The 20722-nt window shown below is 42.4% G+C and overlaps 1 protein-coding gene across 7 annotated transcripts in view; it reads left to right on the plus strand.

Moving 5' to 3' along the window:
* LOC129825126 (androgen-induced gene 1 protein-like) overlaps positions 1-20722 on the plus strand; it is a 54261-nt gene that overhangs the window by 23792 nt on the left and 9747 nt on the right. For 3 of the 7 annotated variants that reach the window (XR_008754826.1, XM_055884939.1, XM_055884945.1), the window contains exon 3: positions 6182-6283. Coding sequence is in view for 5 of the 7 variants with exons in the window: in XM_055884939.1 (XP_055740914.1) it covers positions 6182-6283 (102 nt within the window). In the remaining 2 variants the exon portion in view is untranslated. Of the gene's footprint in view, positions 1-1119; positions 5324-6181; positions 6284-10644; positions 19963-20722 lie in introns of those variants that run through there. The other 4 variants (XM_055884942.1, XM_055884943.1, XM_055884944.1 and 1 more) reach the window with 4 other exon arrangements.

Consider the following 20722-nt stretch of genomic DNA (forward strand, 5'->3'; position numbering starts at 1 on the left):
ACAGTAGGTAAAGAGGTAGTTTGGGCTAAATTGTAGATGGGTTATGTACAGGTGCAGTAATCTATGAGCTGCTCTGACAGCTGGTGCTTAAAGCTAGTGAGGGAGATAGGTGTTTCCAGTTTCAGAGATTTTTGTAGTTCGTTCCAGTCATTGGCAGCAGAGAACTGGAAGGAGAGGCGTCCAAAGGAAGAATTGGTTTTGGGGGTGACTAGAGAGATATACCTGCTGGAGCGCGTGCTACAGGTAGGTGCTGCTATGGTGCTTAAAGCTAGTGAGGGAGATAGGTGTTTCCAGTTTCAGAGATTTTTGTAGTTCGTTCCAGTCATTGGCAGCAGAGAACTGGAAGGAGAGGCGTCCAAAGGAAGAATTGGTTTTGGGGGTGACTAGAGAGATATACCTGCTGGAGCGCGTGCTACAGGTAGGTGCTGCTATGGTGACCAGCGAGCTGAGATAAGGGGGGACTTTACCTAGCAGGGTCTTGTAGATGACCTGGAACCAGTGGGTTTGGCGACGAGTATGAAGCGAGGGCCAGCCAACGAGAGTGTACAGGTCGCAGTGGTGGGTAGTATATGGGGCTTTGGTGACAAAACGGATGGCACTGTGATAGACTGCATCTAATTTATTGAGTACAATGGAGTTGCTTACCAAGAAGACAGGGAATGTTACTGAGTGTCTGAGTTACAATTTTCAGTTAAATCTACTTGAAAATCTATGGCAAGACCTTAAAATGGTTGTATAATAATGATCAACAACCAATTTGACAGAGCTTGAAGAATTTTGAAAAGAATAATGGGCAAATGTTGCACAATCCAAGTGTGGAAATTTCTTACAGACTTACCCAGAAAGACTCACATCTGTAATCACTACAAAAGGTGCTTCTACAGAGTATTGACTCAGGGGTGTGAATACTTACAGTATGTATATGAGATACAGTATTTTTTTCCAAGTTGTACTTTACTTGTATAAAAAGGTTGGATGGAAACCAATGTTAAGGAAACATTTTTTTGTAGATTCTGACTGTTAAAGATAGTTTTACTGTGTATTACTGTTCTGTCATATCCTGCATGCCCACATTATGCCAAATTGTTCATTTATTTTCTTCTCTTTTTATGCTTACAGTAAGTGTCATGAAAAGTCAGAACACTCAGGAGGTTGATGTGTTACTCTGGAAAGTGTTGATGTGTTACGGGCCCTCTGGAAAGTCCTAAAATGTGCCCCTGACTGTCGTGGTGGAGGACACAAAGTATGTACCATGAGTCTACAAAATATTAGGAACACCTTCCCATATATTGAGTTGAACCCCCTTTTGCCCTCAGAACAGCCTCAATTCGTCGGGGCTTGGACTCTACAAGGTGTCGAAAGCATTCCACAGGGATGCTGGCCCATGTTGACTCCAGTGCTTCCCACAGTTGTGTCAAGTTGGCTGGATGTCCTTTGGGTGGTGGACCATTCTTGATACATACAGAAAACTGTTGAGTGTGAAAAACCCAGCAGGGTTGCAGCTCTTGACACATTCAAACCAGTGAACCTGGCACCTACTACCATACCCCATTCCAAATCAAATTTAATTAGTCACATGCACTGAATACAACAGGTGTAGTAGACCTTACAGTGAAATGCTTACTTATGAGCCCCTAACCGAAAATGTAGTTTAAAAAAATACGGATAAGAAATAAAAGTAACAAGTAATTAAAGAGCAGCAGTAAAATAACAATAGCAAGACTATTTACAGGGGGGTACTGGTACAGAGTCAATGTGCGGGGCCCCGGTTAGCTGAGGTAATATGTACATGTAGGTAGCGTTATTAAAGTGACTATGCATAGATGATAACAGAGTAGCAGTGGTGTAAAAGAGGGGCAATGCAAATAGTCTGGGTAACCATTTGTTTAGGTGTTCAGGAGTCTTATGGCTTGGGAGTAGAAGCTGTTTAGAAGCCTCTTGGAACCTAGACTTGGCGCTCCGGTACCGCTTGCCGTGCGGTAGTAGAGAGAAGAGTCTATGACTAGGGTGGCTGGAGTCTTTGGTAATTTTTAGGGCCTTCCTCTGACACCGCCTGGTATAGAGGTCCTGGATGGCAGGAAGCTTGGCCCGAGCGATGTACTGGGCCATTCGCACTACCCTCTGTAGTGCCTCGCGGTCAGAGGCCAAGCAGTTGCCATACCAGGCAGTGATGCAACTAGTGAGGATGCTCTCGATGGTGCAGCTGTAGAACCTTTTGAGGATCTGAGGACCCATGCCAAATCATCAGGAAGTCCAGGATCCAGTTGCAGAGGGAGGTGTTTAGTCCCAGGGTCCTTAGCTTATTGATGAGCTTTGATGGGACTATGGTATTGAACGCTGAGCTGTAGTCAATGAATAGCATTCTCACATAGGTGTTATTTTTGTCCAGGTGGGAAATGGCACTGTAGAGTGGAATAGAGATGGCGTCATCTGTGGATCTGTTGGCGCGGTATGCAAATTGGAGTGGGTCTAGGGTTTCTGGGATAATGGTGTTGATGTGAGCCATGACCAGCCTTTCAAAGCACTTCATGGCTACAGACATGAGAGCTACGAGTCGGTAGTCATTTAGACAGGTTACTTTAGTGTTCTTGGGCACAGGCACTATGGTGGTCTGCTTAAAACATGTTGGTATTACAGACTCGGACAGGGAGTGGTTGAAAATGTCAGTGAAGACACTTGCCAGTTGGTCAGCGCATGCTCGGAGTACACGTCCTGGTAATCCGTCTGGCCCTGCGGCCTTGTGAATGTTGACCTGTTAAAGATATTACTCACGTCGGCTGTGGAGAGCGTGATCACAGTCTTCTGGAACAGCTGGTGCTATCATGCATGTTTTAGTGTTATTTGACTCGAAGAGAGCATAGAAGTAGTTTAGCTCGTCTGGTAGGCTTGTGTCACTGGGCAGCTCTCGGCTGTGGTTCCCTTTGTAGTCAGTGCATCACAACTTTACATCACGGTTCAGAGGCACTTAAATCTTTTGTCTTGCCCATTCACCCTCGGAATAGCACACATGCACAATCCATTTCTCAATTGTCTCAAGGCTTAAACATCCTCCTTTAATCTGTCTCCTCCCCTTCATCTACACTGATTGAAGTGAACCAATAAGGGATCATTGCTTTCAGATGGATTCACCTGGTCAGGCTATGTCATGGAAAGAGCAGATGTTCCTAATGTTTTGTACAAGTTGCTCTTTTTTGAAGACACCTCTAATCTATAACTGCCACACAAACTTTTTCAACTCCTACCATGGAAATACATTTAGTCAGTGTCCAAAGTTTCTTCAGAAATGTTATTTTCTAGTTCTTTAAAATCTCAAATAGATAAAGTAATGATGTACTGATTCTGTTCACTGCAGATCTGATCCGTCACACGACTCAAGAGGACCACTACGCCTTCTGGTCTCAGAGGTCCTTCATGAGGATCTACCCCATCACACCACTCTTATTAATCATTAATCAAATAAAAACAATGAGCCTTTATATACTGTGTCCCAGTCTTTCTATGCATGTAATGTTTGTGGGTGAATTATGAAACAATTACTGTATGCAGATGTGCAAAATGTTGATGTATATTAGTTTTTGCCATTGCTTGATGTATGTTGTATATTGAAACATTTAATTGGTGCCTATAGAAATGTAATGAACCATGTATTCAATATCAAACTTCATCCTCTGCAATACTTTTTACTGTAGGTAATAAGCTGTAATCAGGTGGTCATTCAGGTTATGTGTTATCTATGACCAGTATATACAGTGCCTTCAGAAAGTATTCATAACTCTTGACTTTCCACATTTTGTTGTTAAAATCCTCACCTATCTACACACAGTACCCCATAATGACAAAGTGAAAACATGCTTATAGAAATGTTTGCAAATTGATTGAAAATTGAATACAAAAATATCTAATTTACATAAGTATTCACACCCCTGGGTAAGTCTCTAAGAGCTTTGCACATCTGGATTGTACAATATTTGCACATTATTTTCAAGCTCTGTCAAGTTGTCATAGATTTTCAAAATGATTTACGTCAAAACTGCAACTAGGTCACTCAGGAACATTCAATATCATCTTGGTAAGCAACTCCAGTGTATATTTGGCTTTGTGTTTTTTGGTTATTGTCCTGCTGAAAGGTGAATTTGTCTCTCCGTGTCTGTTGGAAAGGAAACTGAACCAGGTTTTCCTCTAGGATTTTGCCTGTACTATTCCGTCTTTGCCGATGACAAGCATACCCATAACATGATGCAGCCACCACCATGCTTGAAAATATGAAGAGTGGTACTCAGTGATGTGATTTGCCACAAATGTAACACTTTGTATTCAGGACATAAAATGTATTTCTTTGCCACATTTTTTGCCGTTTTACTTCAGTGCCTTATTACAAACATTGAATATTACAAACATATGTTCATTCTGTACAGGCTTCCTTCTTTTCACTCTGTCATTTAGGTTAGTATTGTGGAGTAACTACAATGTTGTTGATTCATACTCAGAGTTTAATGGCTGTGATAGGAGAAAACTAACTGTTTTAATGTCACCATTGGCTTCATGGTGAAATCCCTGAGCGGTTTCCTTCCTCTCCTTCCTCTGACTTAGGAAGGACGCCGTATCTTTGTAGTGACTGGGTGTATTGATACACCATCCAAAGTGTAATTAATAACCACCATGCTTTTTTTACCCATCTACCAATAGGTGCTCTTCTTTGCGAAGCATTGGAAAACCTACCTGGTCTTTGTGGTTGAATCTGTGTTTGAAATTCACTGCTCGGCTGAATTTACAGATAATTGTATGTGTGGGCTACAGAGATGAGGTATTATGTGACTTGTTAAGAAAATGTGTACTGCTGAACTTATTTAGGCTTGCCATAACAAAGGGGTTGAATACTTATTGACTCAATACATTTCAGCTTTCCTTTTTTAAAATTGTATTTACCATAATTCCACTTTGACATTATGGGGTATTGTGTGTAAGTCATTGACACAACATAAAAATTCAGGCTGTAACACAACAAAAATGTGGAAAAATTCCAGTGGTGTGAATACTTCCTGAAGGCACTGTAATATAGCACATCATATAGTGGTCACAATTATAATCCACTTGTCGTATGGTGGTCAGAAAAATACACCATATTCTGGTCAGTAAAAATACATTATTTATTTTTTCAACCAGTTTGCGACCAGAATAAGTTTTCATAAAATAACATTGTACTGACATCTTTTCAACCAGGTTTTGCCCACTGGGATATAGGGTGATATACTGTATGACAGGCCTAGCTGGATGGTGTGAGCCATGACATGGCTCAGGGTGCTGTACGTTTGGGTGTGTAATGGTATGTGTGTCACATATTTATAGACTCACCACGCATTGTTTCAATATTCAATCATAGTATTTCCACGTCAACCAATATGCTTATGTGAAGTGCAGCGAAATTTAGCTTTGAATTAATCCTAAACATGACTTTTTGATGAATGGGTTTTCTGAGAAATGTAAGCTGTATCATTGCTGTCTTACATAAACATTTTATCTTCTCGATTAGGATTATATGTTTGATTGTTTATCTGTGTGATTCATGATTGTTTGATAGTTAATCTTCTTTTCATGTAACTGATGTCATCACTGTCTCTACTCTCTTTGTCCTCACTATGTCTCTCTATGTCCTTACTATGTCTCTCTATGTCTCTCTATGTCCTTACTATGTCCTTACTATGTCTCTCTATGTCCTTACTATGTCTCTCTATGTCCTCATTGTCTTCTAAGTCCTCACTATGTCTCCTATGTCCTCACTATATAGCCTATATCCTCTGTCTCCTATATCCTCACTATGTCTCCTATGTCCTTACTATGTCTCCTATGTCCTCACTATGTCACTCTATGTCCTTACTATGTCTCTCTATGTCCTCATTGTCTTCTAAGTCCTCACTATATCCTCTGTCTCCTATGTCCTCACTATGTCTCCTATGTCCTCACTATGTCTCCTATGTCCTCACTATGTCTCCTATGTCCTCACTATGTCTCCTATGTCCTCACTATGTCTCCTATGTCCTCACTATGTCCTTGATATGTCTGCTATGTCCTCACTATGTCTGCTATGTCCTCACTATGTCTCCTATGTCCTCGCTATGTCTCCTATGTCCTTGCTATGTCTCCTATGTCCTCACTATGTCTCTGTGTCCTTGTCTCTCTGCAGTTTGTGGTGACCATGTTCTGGGCCCTGTACTTGTATGACAGAGACCTGGTGTACCCCAGACTTCTGGACAACTTCATACCCCAGTGGCTCAACCATGGCATGGTGAGTACTGTCTGTTTACTATACTGTTCCCAGACCTGTCATAGCGTTACAGTGTTGATTATTTAGCGTGGTTAGTACTGGGTGTTTAGGTAGCTAGAATCCGATAAAAAAAATCCTTCATTTTTGCTCAACATTTTTGTCCAAAAGACAAATGTTATTTCACCCATCACACTTCTCTGTGGTCATATTTGTTATTTATCATTATAATTTACAAACATGTTATCAAGTAGAGGCATGTATTATAGACCATAGAGCATTTTTCCATTTTCCCCACTCTATTTAAGAGCCCACTCAGTAAATAAATAGACATTTAAAAGCATATCTGGAGCCCCAAACACATCAGTCACAGTGGACAATGGGCAGCTAATGGTGCCTAAACGCTTCCCATAATAGCAGACACAGTAGTGAGGCACATCTTGTTCCCCCCAATAATCTTCTCTATGGTCATGTTGACGTCAGCAGTCTAAACAATGGGAAGAGGTTGTGTAACTAGTGATATCTATCAGGTGGAACCGAAGCCCTCCGGCTGCCACAATTAGATGAAAGGCTTGTTATTCTAGCTGGTGAGACTGGTGATTGATGGATGTGTTCGTTCGGTGTGTGTGTGTGTGTGTGTGTGTATTATATATGTGTGTGTGTGTGTGTGTGCGTGCGCCCATGCGCCCGTGCTGCATGTCTTTTGGCTCCACAATCACATCCCAATCCTGCATCAAGAGTCGAGCCTCCAGCTGTGTCCATAGACAGTGTATAAAGAAGCCTCAATGGATATCTTGACGGATGCGACATACTGTAGTAGTCTGTCACTGCTAGCAACCAATAATAGTACACAGACTGGTTGCTACATAACAATAACTGTTCACAAAGACTCTATGGGAAATTCTGTGTAAGCAATTTGGGTTGAAGTGTATGTAAATGTCCAAGGCATTATGTATGATGATATTAATTGGTGTTTAATGGGCCATACTACAGAATATCAGCATAGATTTGGCAGTCAAACCGTGGAATAAAGCCTTGTTTTGATTGTAACTATGGATATGCGATCTTTCCATTCACGTGAGAGATAAATCCGATCGTTTTCCAGCGGCGCTATGCAAAAATGCCGGTCTAATTTCCTCAAGCGTATTACCCCGAACCATATCCACTTCAGCGCGTGCCGGGAGTGTTGTTTGTTGTGTGTTGGAGTCTGTGTTGCTACGGTCAATTCAAGTCCCAAATGCTCCGATTAAATACAGACTAAGAGTCTTTAAGTCAGGACGAGATGTTTCCCAGCGCCTCAACAGTCATGTGAACCAACATGACCCAGTTTAACCCAGAACAGACACTCACAGAGAGTGGTATGGCCTCCAGTCCTGCTAACTATTTTACTAAGGGCTGACCCCAGGGAAAACCCACAACAGGTCCAACAGCTGTAAACAATTCATGATATGCAAAGCCTCCAGATACAGTATGTGAGTGCTGAGCATGGGACGGGTGACGACTGCAGCAGCAGAGTTATTACTCCACAGTAACTATTTTCCTGCATTTCATGGTACCGCATTTGTTTGTTTACCCCCGCTGCCATGGCAACTGTCTCCAGCTCCCCTCGGTATGAGGAGAGAGTGACCGAACCCTGTTACTGTTTGGCAGCCTGGCCTGTGAATGCTATTGCAGTTCACTACAGAGCAAGAGAGTGTGGCCTGGTTCAGCCCTGTATATACACTGTGTGTGTGTGTGTGTATATATATATATATCTATCTATCTTCACACCACACCATCTTCACACCAGTCTCAATGTCAATAGTGAAGAGGAGACTCCAGGATGCTGGCCTTCTAGGCAGAGTTCCTCTGTCCAGTGTTGTGTTCTTTTGCCCATCTTAATCTTTTATTTTTATTGGTCAGTCTGAGATATGGCTTTTTCTTTGCAACTCTGCCTAGAAGGCCAGCATCCCGGAGTCACCTCTTCACTGTTGACGTTGAGACAGGTGTTTTGCGCGTACTATTTAATGAAGCTGACAGTTGAGGACTTGTGAGGCATCTGTTTCTCAAACTAGATACTAATGTACTTGTCCTCTTGCTCAGTTGTGCACCGGGGCCTCCCACTCCTCTTTCTATTCTGGTTAGAGCCAGTTTACGCTGTTCTGTGAAGGGAGTAGTACACAGCATTGTACGAGATCTTCAGTTTCTTGGCAATTTCTCGCATGGAATAGCCTTCATTTCTCAGAAGAAGAATAGACTGACGAGTTTCAGAAGAAAGTATTTTGTTTCCGGACATTTTGGGCCTGTAATCGAACCCACAAATGCTGATGCTCCAGATACTCAACTAGTCTAAAGAAGGCCAGTTTTATTGCTTCTTTAATTAGAACAACAGTTTTCAGCTGTGCGAACATAATTCCAAAAGGGTTTTCTAATGATCAATTAGCCTTTTAAAATTATAAACTTGGATTAGCTAACACAACGTGCCATTGGAACACAGGAGTGATGGTTGCTGATAATGGGCCTCTGTACGCCTATGTAGATACTCCATAATAAATTTGCCGTTTCCAGCTACAATAGTTGTTTTCAACATTAACAATATCTACACTGTATTTCTGATCAATTTGATGTTATTTTAAATGGACAAAAAATGTGCTTTTCTTTGAAAAACAAGGACATTTCTAAGTGACCCCAAACTTTAGAACGGCATATGTATATATATATATATCTCCTCTTCACACTGCTTATCACATGGCTGCTGTTTTGAAGATTCAAATACACAGACAGGCGGTGGGATCTAACATAGCAAAGGAAGGCGGTCGGGAGGTATTTTGCACCCTGTCTACCACACAATGAAGCCTTGGTGCACACAGGGAGCGAGGTGTTGATAGAAACCCGGTCTCACCTTTCCCTCTGGGTGGGAGATACGACAGACCATCCTGACACAGTCCCTGACACAGTGCACTGCTGCACACAGCCCTAGAGATAACGTTATTCAGGGAATGCACAAAGAGAAGACAGAAATGTTTTATAGACTCTGTAAGGAGTGGTCTAATTACTATGCTGTTGGTACAGCGTGTAGTACTGTCAAAATTATATCCCACAGAATAACCTAGTAACGTTCTGTTCATTTATGCAGAATATCCCTCCCTGAATATTAATTTCAAGTTCACAGAGTAAAGCAAGACGTGACTTGAAAAGTGTGCCACGGAAAGTGCAGATCTGCCGTCAAGAATTTACACAAAGGCAGAGAAAATAAACCAGTGTGAATTCCAGAGCATTTGCAACCAAAGTGGGAATAGATGGGACAGTTTTCCTCAGCACACGTTTTGATGTTGTCAAACCCGGTGCTGCATGTTTGACAAGCTTAACAGGACTCCCTTAATGTGGCTGTGACAATTAGGGCAGAGTCACTTCATCGCCACTTAAAGAGTTCGGTGTCGTGCGTTCACCGTGAGAGTTCCACCGAACCATCAGGAGGCAGTTTACCTGCGTCAAACTCACTTTGACAATAATCCACATCTCCACTATGTAATTAGTGGGCTGCCGAAAGAGGGCTGTCACAGAGGGCCTCTCTCTGTCTCTACTGTAATGTTAATGCCAGCCATCTCCCACAGCCCAGGTTCAAAGCAGCTCAACGCGCGTCAACACGGAAGTAAACATCTTACATTTCCCCAGAGGGATACATGTAGGGATGGAACTCAATACCAATGTCCTGGTTCTCAAAAACAACAATGAGAGAGACAGAAACTGACTAAACAATAGAAAAGATTGAGAGAGAAACCGACAAGTTGCAAGTTTGAAGGTATTCTTGTTCGGCCCCTGTGGAGTTAGAAGGAAGCCTTTATCCATCTCTCGCTCTGTCTGGGCCACCTTATATTTAATTCAGCAGGTCGCTTCAGGGGACATTTAAATGACACTGTGCCTTGAGATGGACCTCATTGTGCACTGGGGCCTTTATGAATGATTATCCCTGGTAAACACCCCCTATGTTGGCCAGGCCTTTAGTTGCGCTGCCAAGTGTAAAGCCGGAGAGACAATGTGATACACCACAGCACCCTTTTCATAAGAGCAGCTCTCTGATTCGCCCAACATCAACTATTCATGTCCCTCCTCTTTAACTATGTGTGTGTTCCCTCTCTATGTTCCTTTGTCATGTGCAAGTGGAAATGCATTTGGATTATTTGAAAGAGTTCGTCACACATGGTTGTACCAACATTTTCAATATCACCTCCTCATTCCCATCTGTTTATCTATCTAATGCGATTTTCTCCCTGAACGTCTCTCATTAGTTTTGAAGTTAGTACAGTGATTGGACTGAAGACGCTGTAAACTCTGTAGACTGCCTCTTAAACTGTCTCTGAACTATTTGTGGCGTTTCAGTCCAATTCCTTGTGCTGGATTTGCAGGCAGTCGTTAAGAGTGGAAAATAGCAGTGCCCACAGACAAATGTGGAATAGGCCTTTCGCAGAGGAGAAGATTGTCTCTAACTGTCAGCCCCTGCTGTGACTTTGGAGTTTAAGACTGGGACGAAGGAGATATCCATTTAAAGTAAGACTTTAAGGTCCCTACTGTAACTCTTGTGAAAGTAGAGGTCTCTCTTAGTATGGCTATGACCAATCAACATCCCTTCCAATATACTGCTCAGATGATTCAGGCTTCCAATGCACTCTAATGGTGTCCACATGGTTGATCATGACATGTTTGGTTTACCAACACCTAAGGAGCTACATACAGTCCCAGACAGCTTTCAAGTTCTTTTCTTTTTAGTTGTATTTTTTTATTTTTTTTGACAATGTGTTTTTTATTGTTTTTCCACGGCACCCCACAAACAACACAACACACAAACAACACAACACACAAACAACATGGCCACTATACAACACATTCCCCAAGATGATCAACATATGGTTTCCACATTTTGTCAAACACTTCTGGTTTTTGTTTAACTTCATAATTCACAAAACCCTGCGGCATCACTAGATAGTTCAGTCCTCCACTTTGTTATTTTTGCAGCAATTAGACTTAGATCACAAAACTTACTCTGAACTTATTGTTCACCAATATTTACATTTCCCAACAGACATAATTGTGGAGATGGATGGATTTAAATTCCTAGACACAATGAAATGACAGCACATACAGCACATAATCCCAGAACGGTGTCAGTTTATCACAGGACCACAACATCCTTTGTGCTTTTTGCATCTCTAACAGAGATGTGACATTTCTGGGTGTGTTACATGGATTCGGGCAGGAGTGCAGAAAGTACTATGAATGATCTTAAACTGCAGTAGTTTATGTAGTGTAACTTCAACCAATGCTATTACCCAGACCAAAGAGAAGACACTTTTACTACGAAAAACAGAAGTGTTTGTTTAAGTGGACTGTTTTTCAGAACTCTTGTAGACTTCACATTACGTACTGTATGCACACTTGGATCCCAAGCCGTTTTAGGTGCAACCTCAAGTACGCAAACACAGATGAGACGAAAACCACATTCATAATGAGAAAGACGTAGCTAGGCGTAGCCCATTGTTAACCAGACTTCCCCCGTTGTTACAGCACTGCAGCTCCCACCTAAATCATTCAGTCATGTTCTAAACTCTGTGGTGCTTCCTCTGTCTTGGACTGATAAAACAGGTAAGACAGAGGCGGCTGAAATAAGATTGCCCCCTGGTGGGCATTGTCCATAGCTGCCTGGCACATGAATCAAAGTTTATTGGCTGTCATGACACGTTTTTATTGCAGGTATAAAGGCAATTGTGGGTCCTCCTACATTTGTACCTTGACATATATCATTTCGACCTGTTATGGGGCCTAGTGTTCCTTGCATTATCTGATGACTAGACCCATCACTCAGGGCAGTCCCACAGAATTCTCCATGTAGTGTCATAATGTAGATAACTCTTCTGTGGGGCGTTGTTATATAAGATGTTAGGTGTGACGAGATAGCAGCACAGCGGTGTATGTCTCTGGATAGCAGTCTAGTAGTAGGCCTCCCGGGTGGCGCAGTGGTCTAGGGCACTGCATCTCAGTGCTAGCTGCGCCACCAGAGTCTCTGGGTTCGCGCCCAGGCTCTGTCGCACCCGGCCGCAACCGGGAGGTCCGTGGGGCGACGCACAATTGGCATAGCGTCGTCCGGGTTAGGGAAGGTTTGGCCGGTAGGGATATCCTTGTCTCAGTATGTAAAATGTAATGAAATGTTTAAAAAAATGTAATAAAATGTATGCGCTCTACTGTAAGTCGCTCTGGATAAGAGCGTCTGCTAAAGGACTAAAATGTAAATGTAGGAACCATAGAGCTATTAAAGGTAGCTGGGTATAATCATTGTGCTTCATTAGACATACCAGGGTACTTGAGTGCATAACACTGTCCCATAACCTAACTGAGCATGTATGTAACAACCAACCCCAAAACCACACTCGCTATACCTTGCTTCATTTTCCACTGCTTGTTCATGTTTTCTCTGCAATTATACAGTCATGTAAGTGTTCGCTTTTACACGCTTACTACCTGCAGCCTTTTAGAAAATCTGGAAAGTGACAGATGGGATCTGTATGTTATTACTGGCAGGTGTTCAATATCTCACTAAGGACATAGTGTAACCCAGTCTTATGTAAGACATGCTCAGTTATGGCTGGGATGGCAGAGGGAGGAGAAGACGAGTGAAGAATTAGAGAAAGGCAGGCATACGTTATTTTATGACTCAGCTCCCCCATGTTCTTCCAGAAAACAGAATGGGCCAGTTTCATTTTGATTAACGCCCAGTAAAGACAGTCGGTCACAACAAATCATTGAGAATGATAAGAGGCATTGTTGACAACACAAGGCCAGAGGTGCTATCTAGCCTGTGATCTATAACTCTACAATTCTAGAGGGTGGCCATCTTTCACCCCTTTTCCCTTCCTATTTAATCCCTCCATCCCAATGCAGGCCTCTCCCAACTGGCCTGTCCTGTTCTCAGGGTTAGGTCAAAGGTCATGGCCCCAGCTGGCATCAAGAGTTAGGCACATCATCACTACACAGCGTGCCCACTCTAGCCCTGAGAAGCCCTAACACTGGTGCCAGGCATTTTCATCCAGGACAGCCTGTCATAACATGAGATAATCACATCAAGACTGCCAGCAGAGCCCAGTGTTCTGCTCCCATATAGTACAATCAAAGATACTGTTAACTAACTCAAGATATATCATTGGCATTGTTTCCAATGGGAACAAATTAAGCATATTGGGCATGACAAGCAAGCAGGTGGGCAGAGCCAAGCACCAGCTAGCAGGATTCTATTGGGGCATTCTAGCATGTATTTGCATATTTCAGTTAGGGAATGCCTACTCTAAATGGCACGTGTGCAATAACTCAAAACGCCCTTGCACTCCTAAACAATAACATTTTTAAAACTTGTACAAAGGGTCAAGTGAAGTCTAAAAAACTGCACTCTGTTCGTAACATATTTCAGGTTTTGGGAACAGAAAACTGTATTGAGATTTAATATTTAATCGATGAGAGAATAAGCAGTCAGCCAAGTTTCATCTAGCTCCATCTACTCCCACTTCCCGCCACTGGACTTCCTCTCATCACCATATTTGGTGGTGAGAAGATGTTCTAAACGGATGCTTCAGATTTATACATCCTGTGAGACATCTGGCTCCTTCTATCTGTCATACAATGCAATCATCCTCTTCTCTCCTTCCTAATGGAAGACATTACACAGCAACTCAATCCCCAGTGGGAGAACCAAACGTCCCTAGCTTTCATTTCTCCACTCTGATTATGCTTCAATGTAATTAGATGTTGAGTGGAAGTCAAATGCCATAATTTTCAGTGGATAAGGAGGGAGATATTGTTGCTTGTTTCATTTGTATGACACAGGACATCTTAACCTCTGCTCTGTGGTAAGTCATCATAACAAAAGTCTCTGCGTACTGTTTCTCAATCCTCGGACAATATCCGTCAAGATTCTCCCAAGAGGTGCATTTTTGTCCCTCTGTGTCATAAAAACGCCAGCTAATGCTTCCTGCCTATCTCCTCCCTCCGCCCCTAAACTCCCACTCCTTCACACAGACACACACCCCGCCTGAAATGTACATTAGGTTAAGCCCGACTTCAAGCTGGAGGAAAACAATGTCTCTCGAGAAAATCTTCCTGTTTAGATCTTCGTCCTGGGAAGAACCGTAAAACCAAGAGGAGCGTATTAAAACATGGTGTAACATTTTTCACGGAAACCTTGTGGGCCTGCCATGAACTGTTCTTTATATCACACACAGACTTTGGAGGAAAAACAGAGGGAGGGGATGGGGGGAGTGTAGTGGAGGAGTGCAGAAGAAAAAAATAACCTGGCATCATTAGCTACTCAGCAGTGAGCCTCTCCCCGTCAACTTAGACTTGCTTATTTGGTTTAGAAGATGTTGGCCGTCGCTCAAAGCTTTTCACATCTGCTGAAATTTGTTCGGTTCAGGATTCCAGAAACGGGTTTCTGAGCGCAGATTAGCGAACCAGGGAGCGGCCAAATTCACCGGCCGTCAGGCGGTTTTGAGAGCGTTCTCTGTCTGCAATAGTTACGCTAAAAGAGTTGCGCATCACAACAGACTTGTAAAAATAGCAGGTGAACCGCAAATTCGCACAGCACATGTGTCAGGATGGTAGTCAGTCACACAGACGAGCATGTGTTGTTGTTCGATGCATGGAGCAGATTTTTAATATAGCCCATCAGACAACAGTGTGATGTCACTATTAGAGGTCCATCTGATACTACAATCATTCATATGTAGCTAATAAGCTGATTTGAAAGTATGAGAGTCATTCCATATGTAATGTGATAGGACAACAACCTCTCCCTCATCGTCAGTAAGACAAAGGAGCTGATCGTTGACTACAGGAGAAAGAGGGGAGAGCACGCCCCCATCCACATCGACGGGGCTGTTGTGGAGCAGGTCGAGAGCTTCTAATTCCTTGGCGTCCACATCAAGAAAATTACAAGATCCACACACACCCGCACAGTCGTGAAGAGGGCACGGCAGCGCCTCTTCCCCTTCAGGAGGTGAATATTTTTATTGCATGGGCCCTCGGATCCTCAGAAAGTTCTACAGCTGCACCATCGAGAGCATCTTGACTGGCTGCGTCACTGCTTGGTATGGCAAATGCACCACCCTTGACCACAAAGCGCTACAGAGGGTGGTGCAGACATCCCAGTACATCACTGGGGCCGACTCCCTGCCATCCAGGACGTCTATATCAGGCGATGCAGAGGATGGCTCGAAAAATTGCCAAAGACTCCAGCCACCCAATCCATAGACTGTTCACTCTGCTATCATCCGGCAAATGGTACCGGAGCATCGGCTCTCGGACCAACCGAGACTGCTACCCCCAAGCCTTAAGACTGCTAAATAGCCAAACTGCTAAAAAGTAAATTAATGTTACCCGAACTACCTGCACTGACATTTTCTAACATTTCCCTATGCACACTCACTAGTCTATATATACAAACCATATACACACTCACACACACTACATTGACACTCCCACACAAAACCCACATACATTCACTACATACAGTTGAAGTCAGAAGTTTACATACACCTTAGCCAAATACATTTAAACTCAGTTTTTCACAATTCTTGACATTTAATCCTAGTAAAAATTCCCTGTTTTAGGTCAGTTTATCACCACTTTATTTTAAGAATGTGAAATGTCAGAATAATAGTAGAGAGAATGATTTATTTCAGCTTTTATTTCTTTCATCACATTCCCAGTGTGTCAGAAGTTTACATACACTCAATTAGTATTTGGTAGCATTGCTTATAAATTGTTTAACTTGGGCCAAACGTTTTGGGTAGCCTTCCACAAGCTTCCCACAATAGGTTGGGTGAATTTTGGCCCATTCCTCCTGACAGAGCTGGTGTAACTGAGTCAGGTTTGTAGGCCTCCATGCTCGCACACACTTTTTCAGTTCTGCCCACACATTTTCTATAGGATTGAGGTCAGGGATTTGTGATGTTCACTCCAATACCTTGACTTTGTTGTCCTTAAGCTATTTTGCCACCACTTTGGAAGTATGCTTGGAGTCATTGTCCATTTGGAAGACCCATTTGCGACCAAGCTTTAACTTCCTGACTGATGTCTTGAGATGTTGCTTCAATATATCCACATAATTTTCCTTCTTCGTGGTACCATCTATTTTGTGAAGTGCACCAGTCCCTCCTGCAGCAAAGCACCCCCACAACATTATGCTGTCACCTCCATGCTTCACGGTTGGGATGGTGTTCTTCGGCTTGCAAGCATCCCCCTCCTTTTTCCTCCAAACATAATGATGGTCATTATTGCTAAACAGTTCTATTTTTGTTTCATCAGACCAGAGGACATTTCTCCAAAAAATACGATCTTTGTCCCCGTGTGCAGTTGCAAACCATTGTCTGTCTTTTTTTATGGTGGTTTTGGAGCAGTGGCTTCTTCCTTGCTGAGCAGCCTTTTAGGTTATGTCGATATAGGACTCGTTTTACTGTGGATATAGATACTTTTGTACCTGTTACCTCCAGCAACTTCACAAGGTCCTTTGCTGCTGTTCTAGGATTGATTTGCACTTTTCGCACCAAATCACGTTCATCTCTAGGTGACAGAACACGTCTCCTTCCTGAGCGGTATGACGGCTGCATGGTCCCATGGTGTTTGTACTTGCGTATTATTGTTTGTACAGATGAACGTGGTACCTTCAGGCGTTTGGAAATTGCTCCCAAGGATGAACCAGACGTGTGGAGGTCTACAATTTTTTTTCTGAGGTCTTGGCTGATTTCTTCAGATTTTCCCATGCTGTCAAGCAAAGAGGCACTTTGCAAAGAGGCAGTTTGAAGGTAGACCTTGAAATACATCCACAGGTACACCTCCAATTGAATCAAATGATGTCAATTAGTCTATCAGAAGCTTCTAAAACCATGACATAATTTTCTGGAATTTTCCAAGCTGTTTAAAGGTACAGTCAACTTAGTGTATGTAAACTTCTGTGATACAGTGAATTATAAGTGGAATAATTGATCTGTAAACAATTGTTGAAAAAATTACTTGTGTCACGCACAAATGATTATAGTTTGTTAAAACTTATTCTGGCTGCAAGGGAAAGTGTTGAGTAGCCAGTGAAATCGTGCCCATTTCAAACGGCCTCCTACTCAATTCTTGCTCGTACAATATGGATATTATTATTAATATTGGATAGAAAACACTCTCTAGTTTCTAAAACCGTTGGAATTATTTCTCTGAGTGAAACAGAATTCATTTGGCAGCACTTTCCCTGACCAGGAAGTGAAATGTCAGAAATATGTGTTCTGTTCAACTTGATGCCTATATATGGTCATGACACTTAGGAGTCTACTTACACTCCATACGCCTTCCTCTTGGTGTCAAGAGGATGTGAGAGAAGAAATGTTGTGTTCATCTTGGTCTGGGGTGGAATAAAAGCTATTTCTTTGACGTGACCGTCCACTTCCGGTACTCTGAAACGCGCGACAAGGAAGTGCCGCCATTGCCTTCTGTTTTGCTGCCGTAATAGACGACAACTATCCCCGGCTCTGAATTTTTTTGATACATGTGAACATATCATCGTAATGTATGTTTTTTCAATATAGTTTAATCAGATTATTGAAATTTTTTCGGGAGTTTTGCCGTGTTCCGTCCTCTGACTGTGTTTACGTCGGAGAGATTTGTGCCACTCGGCTAGTGCCAATGCTAAGTGAAGAGGGAAATTTGCCATTCTGAATCCAAACAACGACTCATCTGGACAGAGGACACCTTGTTCAACATTCTGATGAAAGATCAGCAAAAGTAAGACCCAAATTATGATGTTATTTCATATCTGTCGTGCATGTGAATTGGTCGTGGGCGCCCAAGTGTATCTGGCTATTGTGGCTACGCAAATATAGCGCTACACTTTGTTTTCGCTGTAAAACATTTAATAAATCGGAAATATTGTTTGGAATCACAAGATGCCTGTCTTTCAATTGCTGCACACTATGTATTTTTCGGAAATGTTTTATGATGAGTAATTAGCTATTTGACGTTGGTGTCTGTAAATATTATGGCTGCTTTCGGTGCAATTTCTGATTGTAGCTGAAATGTAAACAATGGTTTATACCTGAAATATGGAAATTTTTCGAACAAAACATATGCTATACAATAAATATGTTATCAGACTGTCATCTGATGAATTTGTTTCTTGGTTAGTGGCTATTTATATCTTTATTTTGTCGAATTTGTGATAGCACCTGATGGAGTAAGAAACTGATGGAGTAAGAAAAGTGGTGTCTTTTGCTAACGTGGTTAGCTAATAGATTTACATATTTTGTCTTCCCTGTAAAACATTTTAAAAATCGGACATGTTGGCTTGATTCACAAGATGTGTACCTTTCATATGCTGTATTGGACTTGTTAATGTGTGAAAGTTAAATATTTAAAAATATATATCTTTTGAATTTCGCGCCCTGCACTTCAGCTGGATGTTGTCATAAGTGTACCGGTGTCGGGCTGCACCCCTAACAGGTTTAACAAGACATTTGTGGAGTGGTTGAAAAATGTGTTTTAATGACTCCAACCTAAGTGTATGTAAACTTCCGGCTTCAACTGTATGCACACACACGCAGACCTACACAACAGAAACACACATGCACACTCACACACTTTTACACGCATCATATGCTGCTGCTACCCTGTTCTTTATTTTACTCTATTTAGTCAATTTGCCTTGCCTTCATGTACATATCTACCTCAAATACCTCGTACCCCTGCACATTTATCTGGTAATAGTACTACCTGTATATAGGTCCATTCTTGTGTTACTATTATATTTTTTATCTTTATCTTCTGCGTTGTTGGGAAGGGCTCGTAAGCAAGCATTTCACGGTAAAGTAGCATTTATTTCACACCAGTTGTATTCTGCGTATTTGATATCACAGAGGTGTGTATATACACAAGATAAGATAACATGAGGTTTGTGTTTAGCCGTGCTGGGTATTTTTGGAAGAGGCCCTGTGAATGCCAGCACTATCCCAGGCTGCATGTTAGAGGGCTGAGGCAGGGAGGTGGCAGGTATCCATGGTCGACAGGTGTCCAGCTGACAGCTCCTCTCCGGGAGGGCCGTGGTTCCACTCTAACCCAGCTCTCATCACCCGCTGGCCTGGCTACTGCCTCTGGAGCCACAGACACATACACACAGTGGTGGTGAGCTGAAGGGGCCTGTAGGGGCATGAAGCTGCTCCCTGTCATCAGAGACACTTCTTCCAGTGTCAGAGGGTTAAAGAACAGCACTGCAGAAAAGATAATTAATGAGTTTGGTTTGATGTTTACATTTTTTTTTTTTTTTTTTTACTTTCTAGCAAGATGATGAGGGCTATGGACATCTGCAGACTCAGCAGAAATGGAGGCCTTAAAGCCGCAGCTCTGACTCGCTCCTGACTGACCTTATTTAAGTGAAAACAGAGAGGCAACTCATTGTTAAACACTTTAATGTAGTGCTCTCAGAGCCCTCCCTGCCGTGCAGATGCTTACCGTGGGGGAACATTTTGACGGAAGATTTAGCTGAAAAGAATCTGATTCTACCTTGCTGCCTGGGCCAGTTGTGTGTGAAGTGGGAGAACAGATGTGCACGGTGTCTGAGAGAGACAGATTCAGTTAGCTGGAGAGAACAAACCCATCTTCTCCAACAAGCCAAAGTGAGTGAGTGAGTGAGTGAGTGAGTGAGTGAGTGAGTGAGTGAGTGAGTGAGAAAGAAAGAAAGAAAAACAGAAAGAAATAGGGAGAGAGAGAGAAGGGAAAAAAACGAGTGTTCAATGGTATTGATTCTCTGCCAGGAAAACAATCCTTTCCCGTTTGAAGTGTTCTCTGTTCTGCTATTTCCTTCTGGTTTGCAGACTGCTGGGGGATTACTTAAAAAATATCGATAATTGCAGGTCCATTTTTCTGGACGCTAATATTTCAGGGCAGTCGAGGCGCAGGGGTGTACAATATCATTATTGAGTCGCCGGCCACATTGAGCCTGGAAAAGTTACTAGGTTAAGTTCCCCCGTCCAAACCCTGTCATTAAAATGGGTGCATAGCTGGCTCACTAGCTAATCCTTGACAACTGGGAAATATTTACTCATCTCGACCCAGTGAACGATGGCCGTTTCACAGCTTGCTTTTTTTGCCCATTGTTCCCAAAGCCGGTGTAAAGCTGACTGCGTGAGTAAGTTGGTTAGAAAAACACAATTTGTTATTTTGTTAAAATTACAAACTCCTTGAGTGTGTGTCTGCTTTTGCAGTACATTTCCAAACATCTGTGATCATGTGTCAGCAGGTGAGGTGTGATACCAAACGCTGGCTCCTCAACGCATAATGAGATAAAGTCTTGACACTACTCACTGAAACATTCATTTCTCATCTACTACTTGCCATTTTCGGAGCAACGTGAACCCGCTCCTCTCTGCTCTTTCTATTTGTTTGTGTTTGACATGGCCTATCCTGTTT

The sequence above is a fragment of the Salvelinus fontinalis genome, chromosome 27, assembly GCF_029448725.1.
Source record: "Salvelinus fontinalis isolate EN_2023a chromosome 27, ASM2944872v1, whole genome shotgun sequence".
In the NCBI taxonomy this organism is placed as follows: Eukaryota; Metazoa; Chordata; class Actinopteri; order Salmoniformes; family Salmonidae; genus Salvelinus; species Salvelinus fontinalis.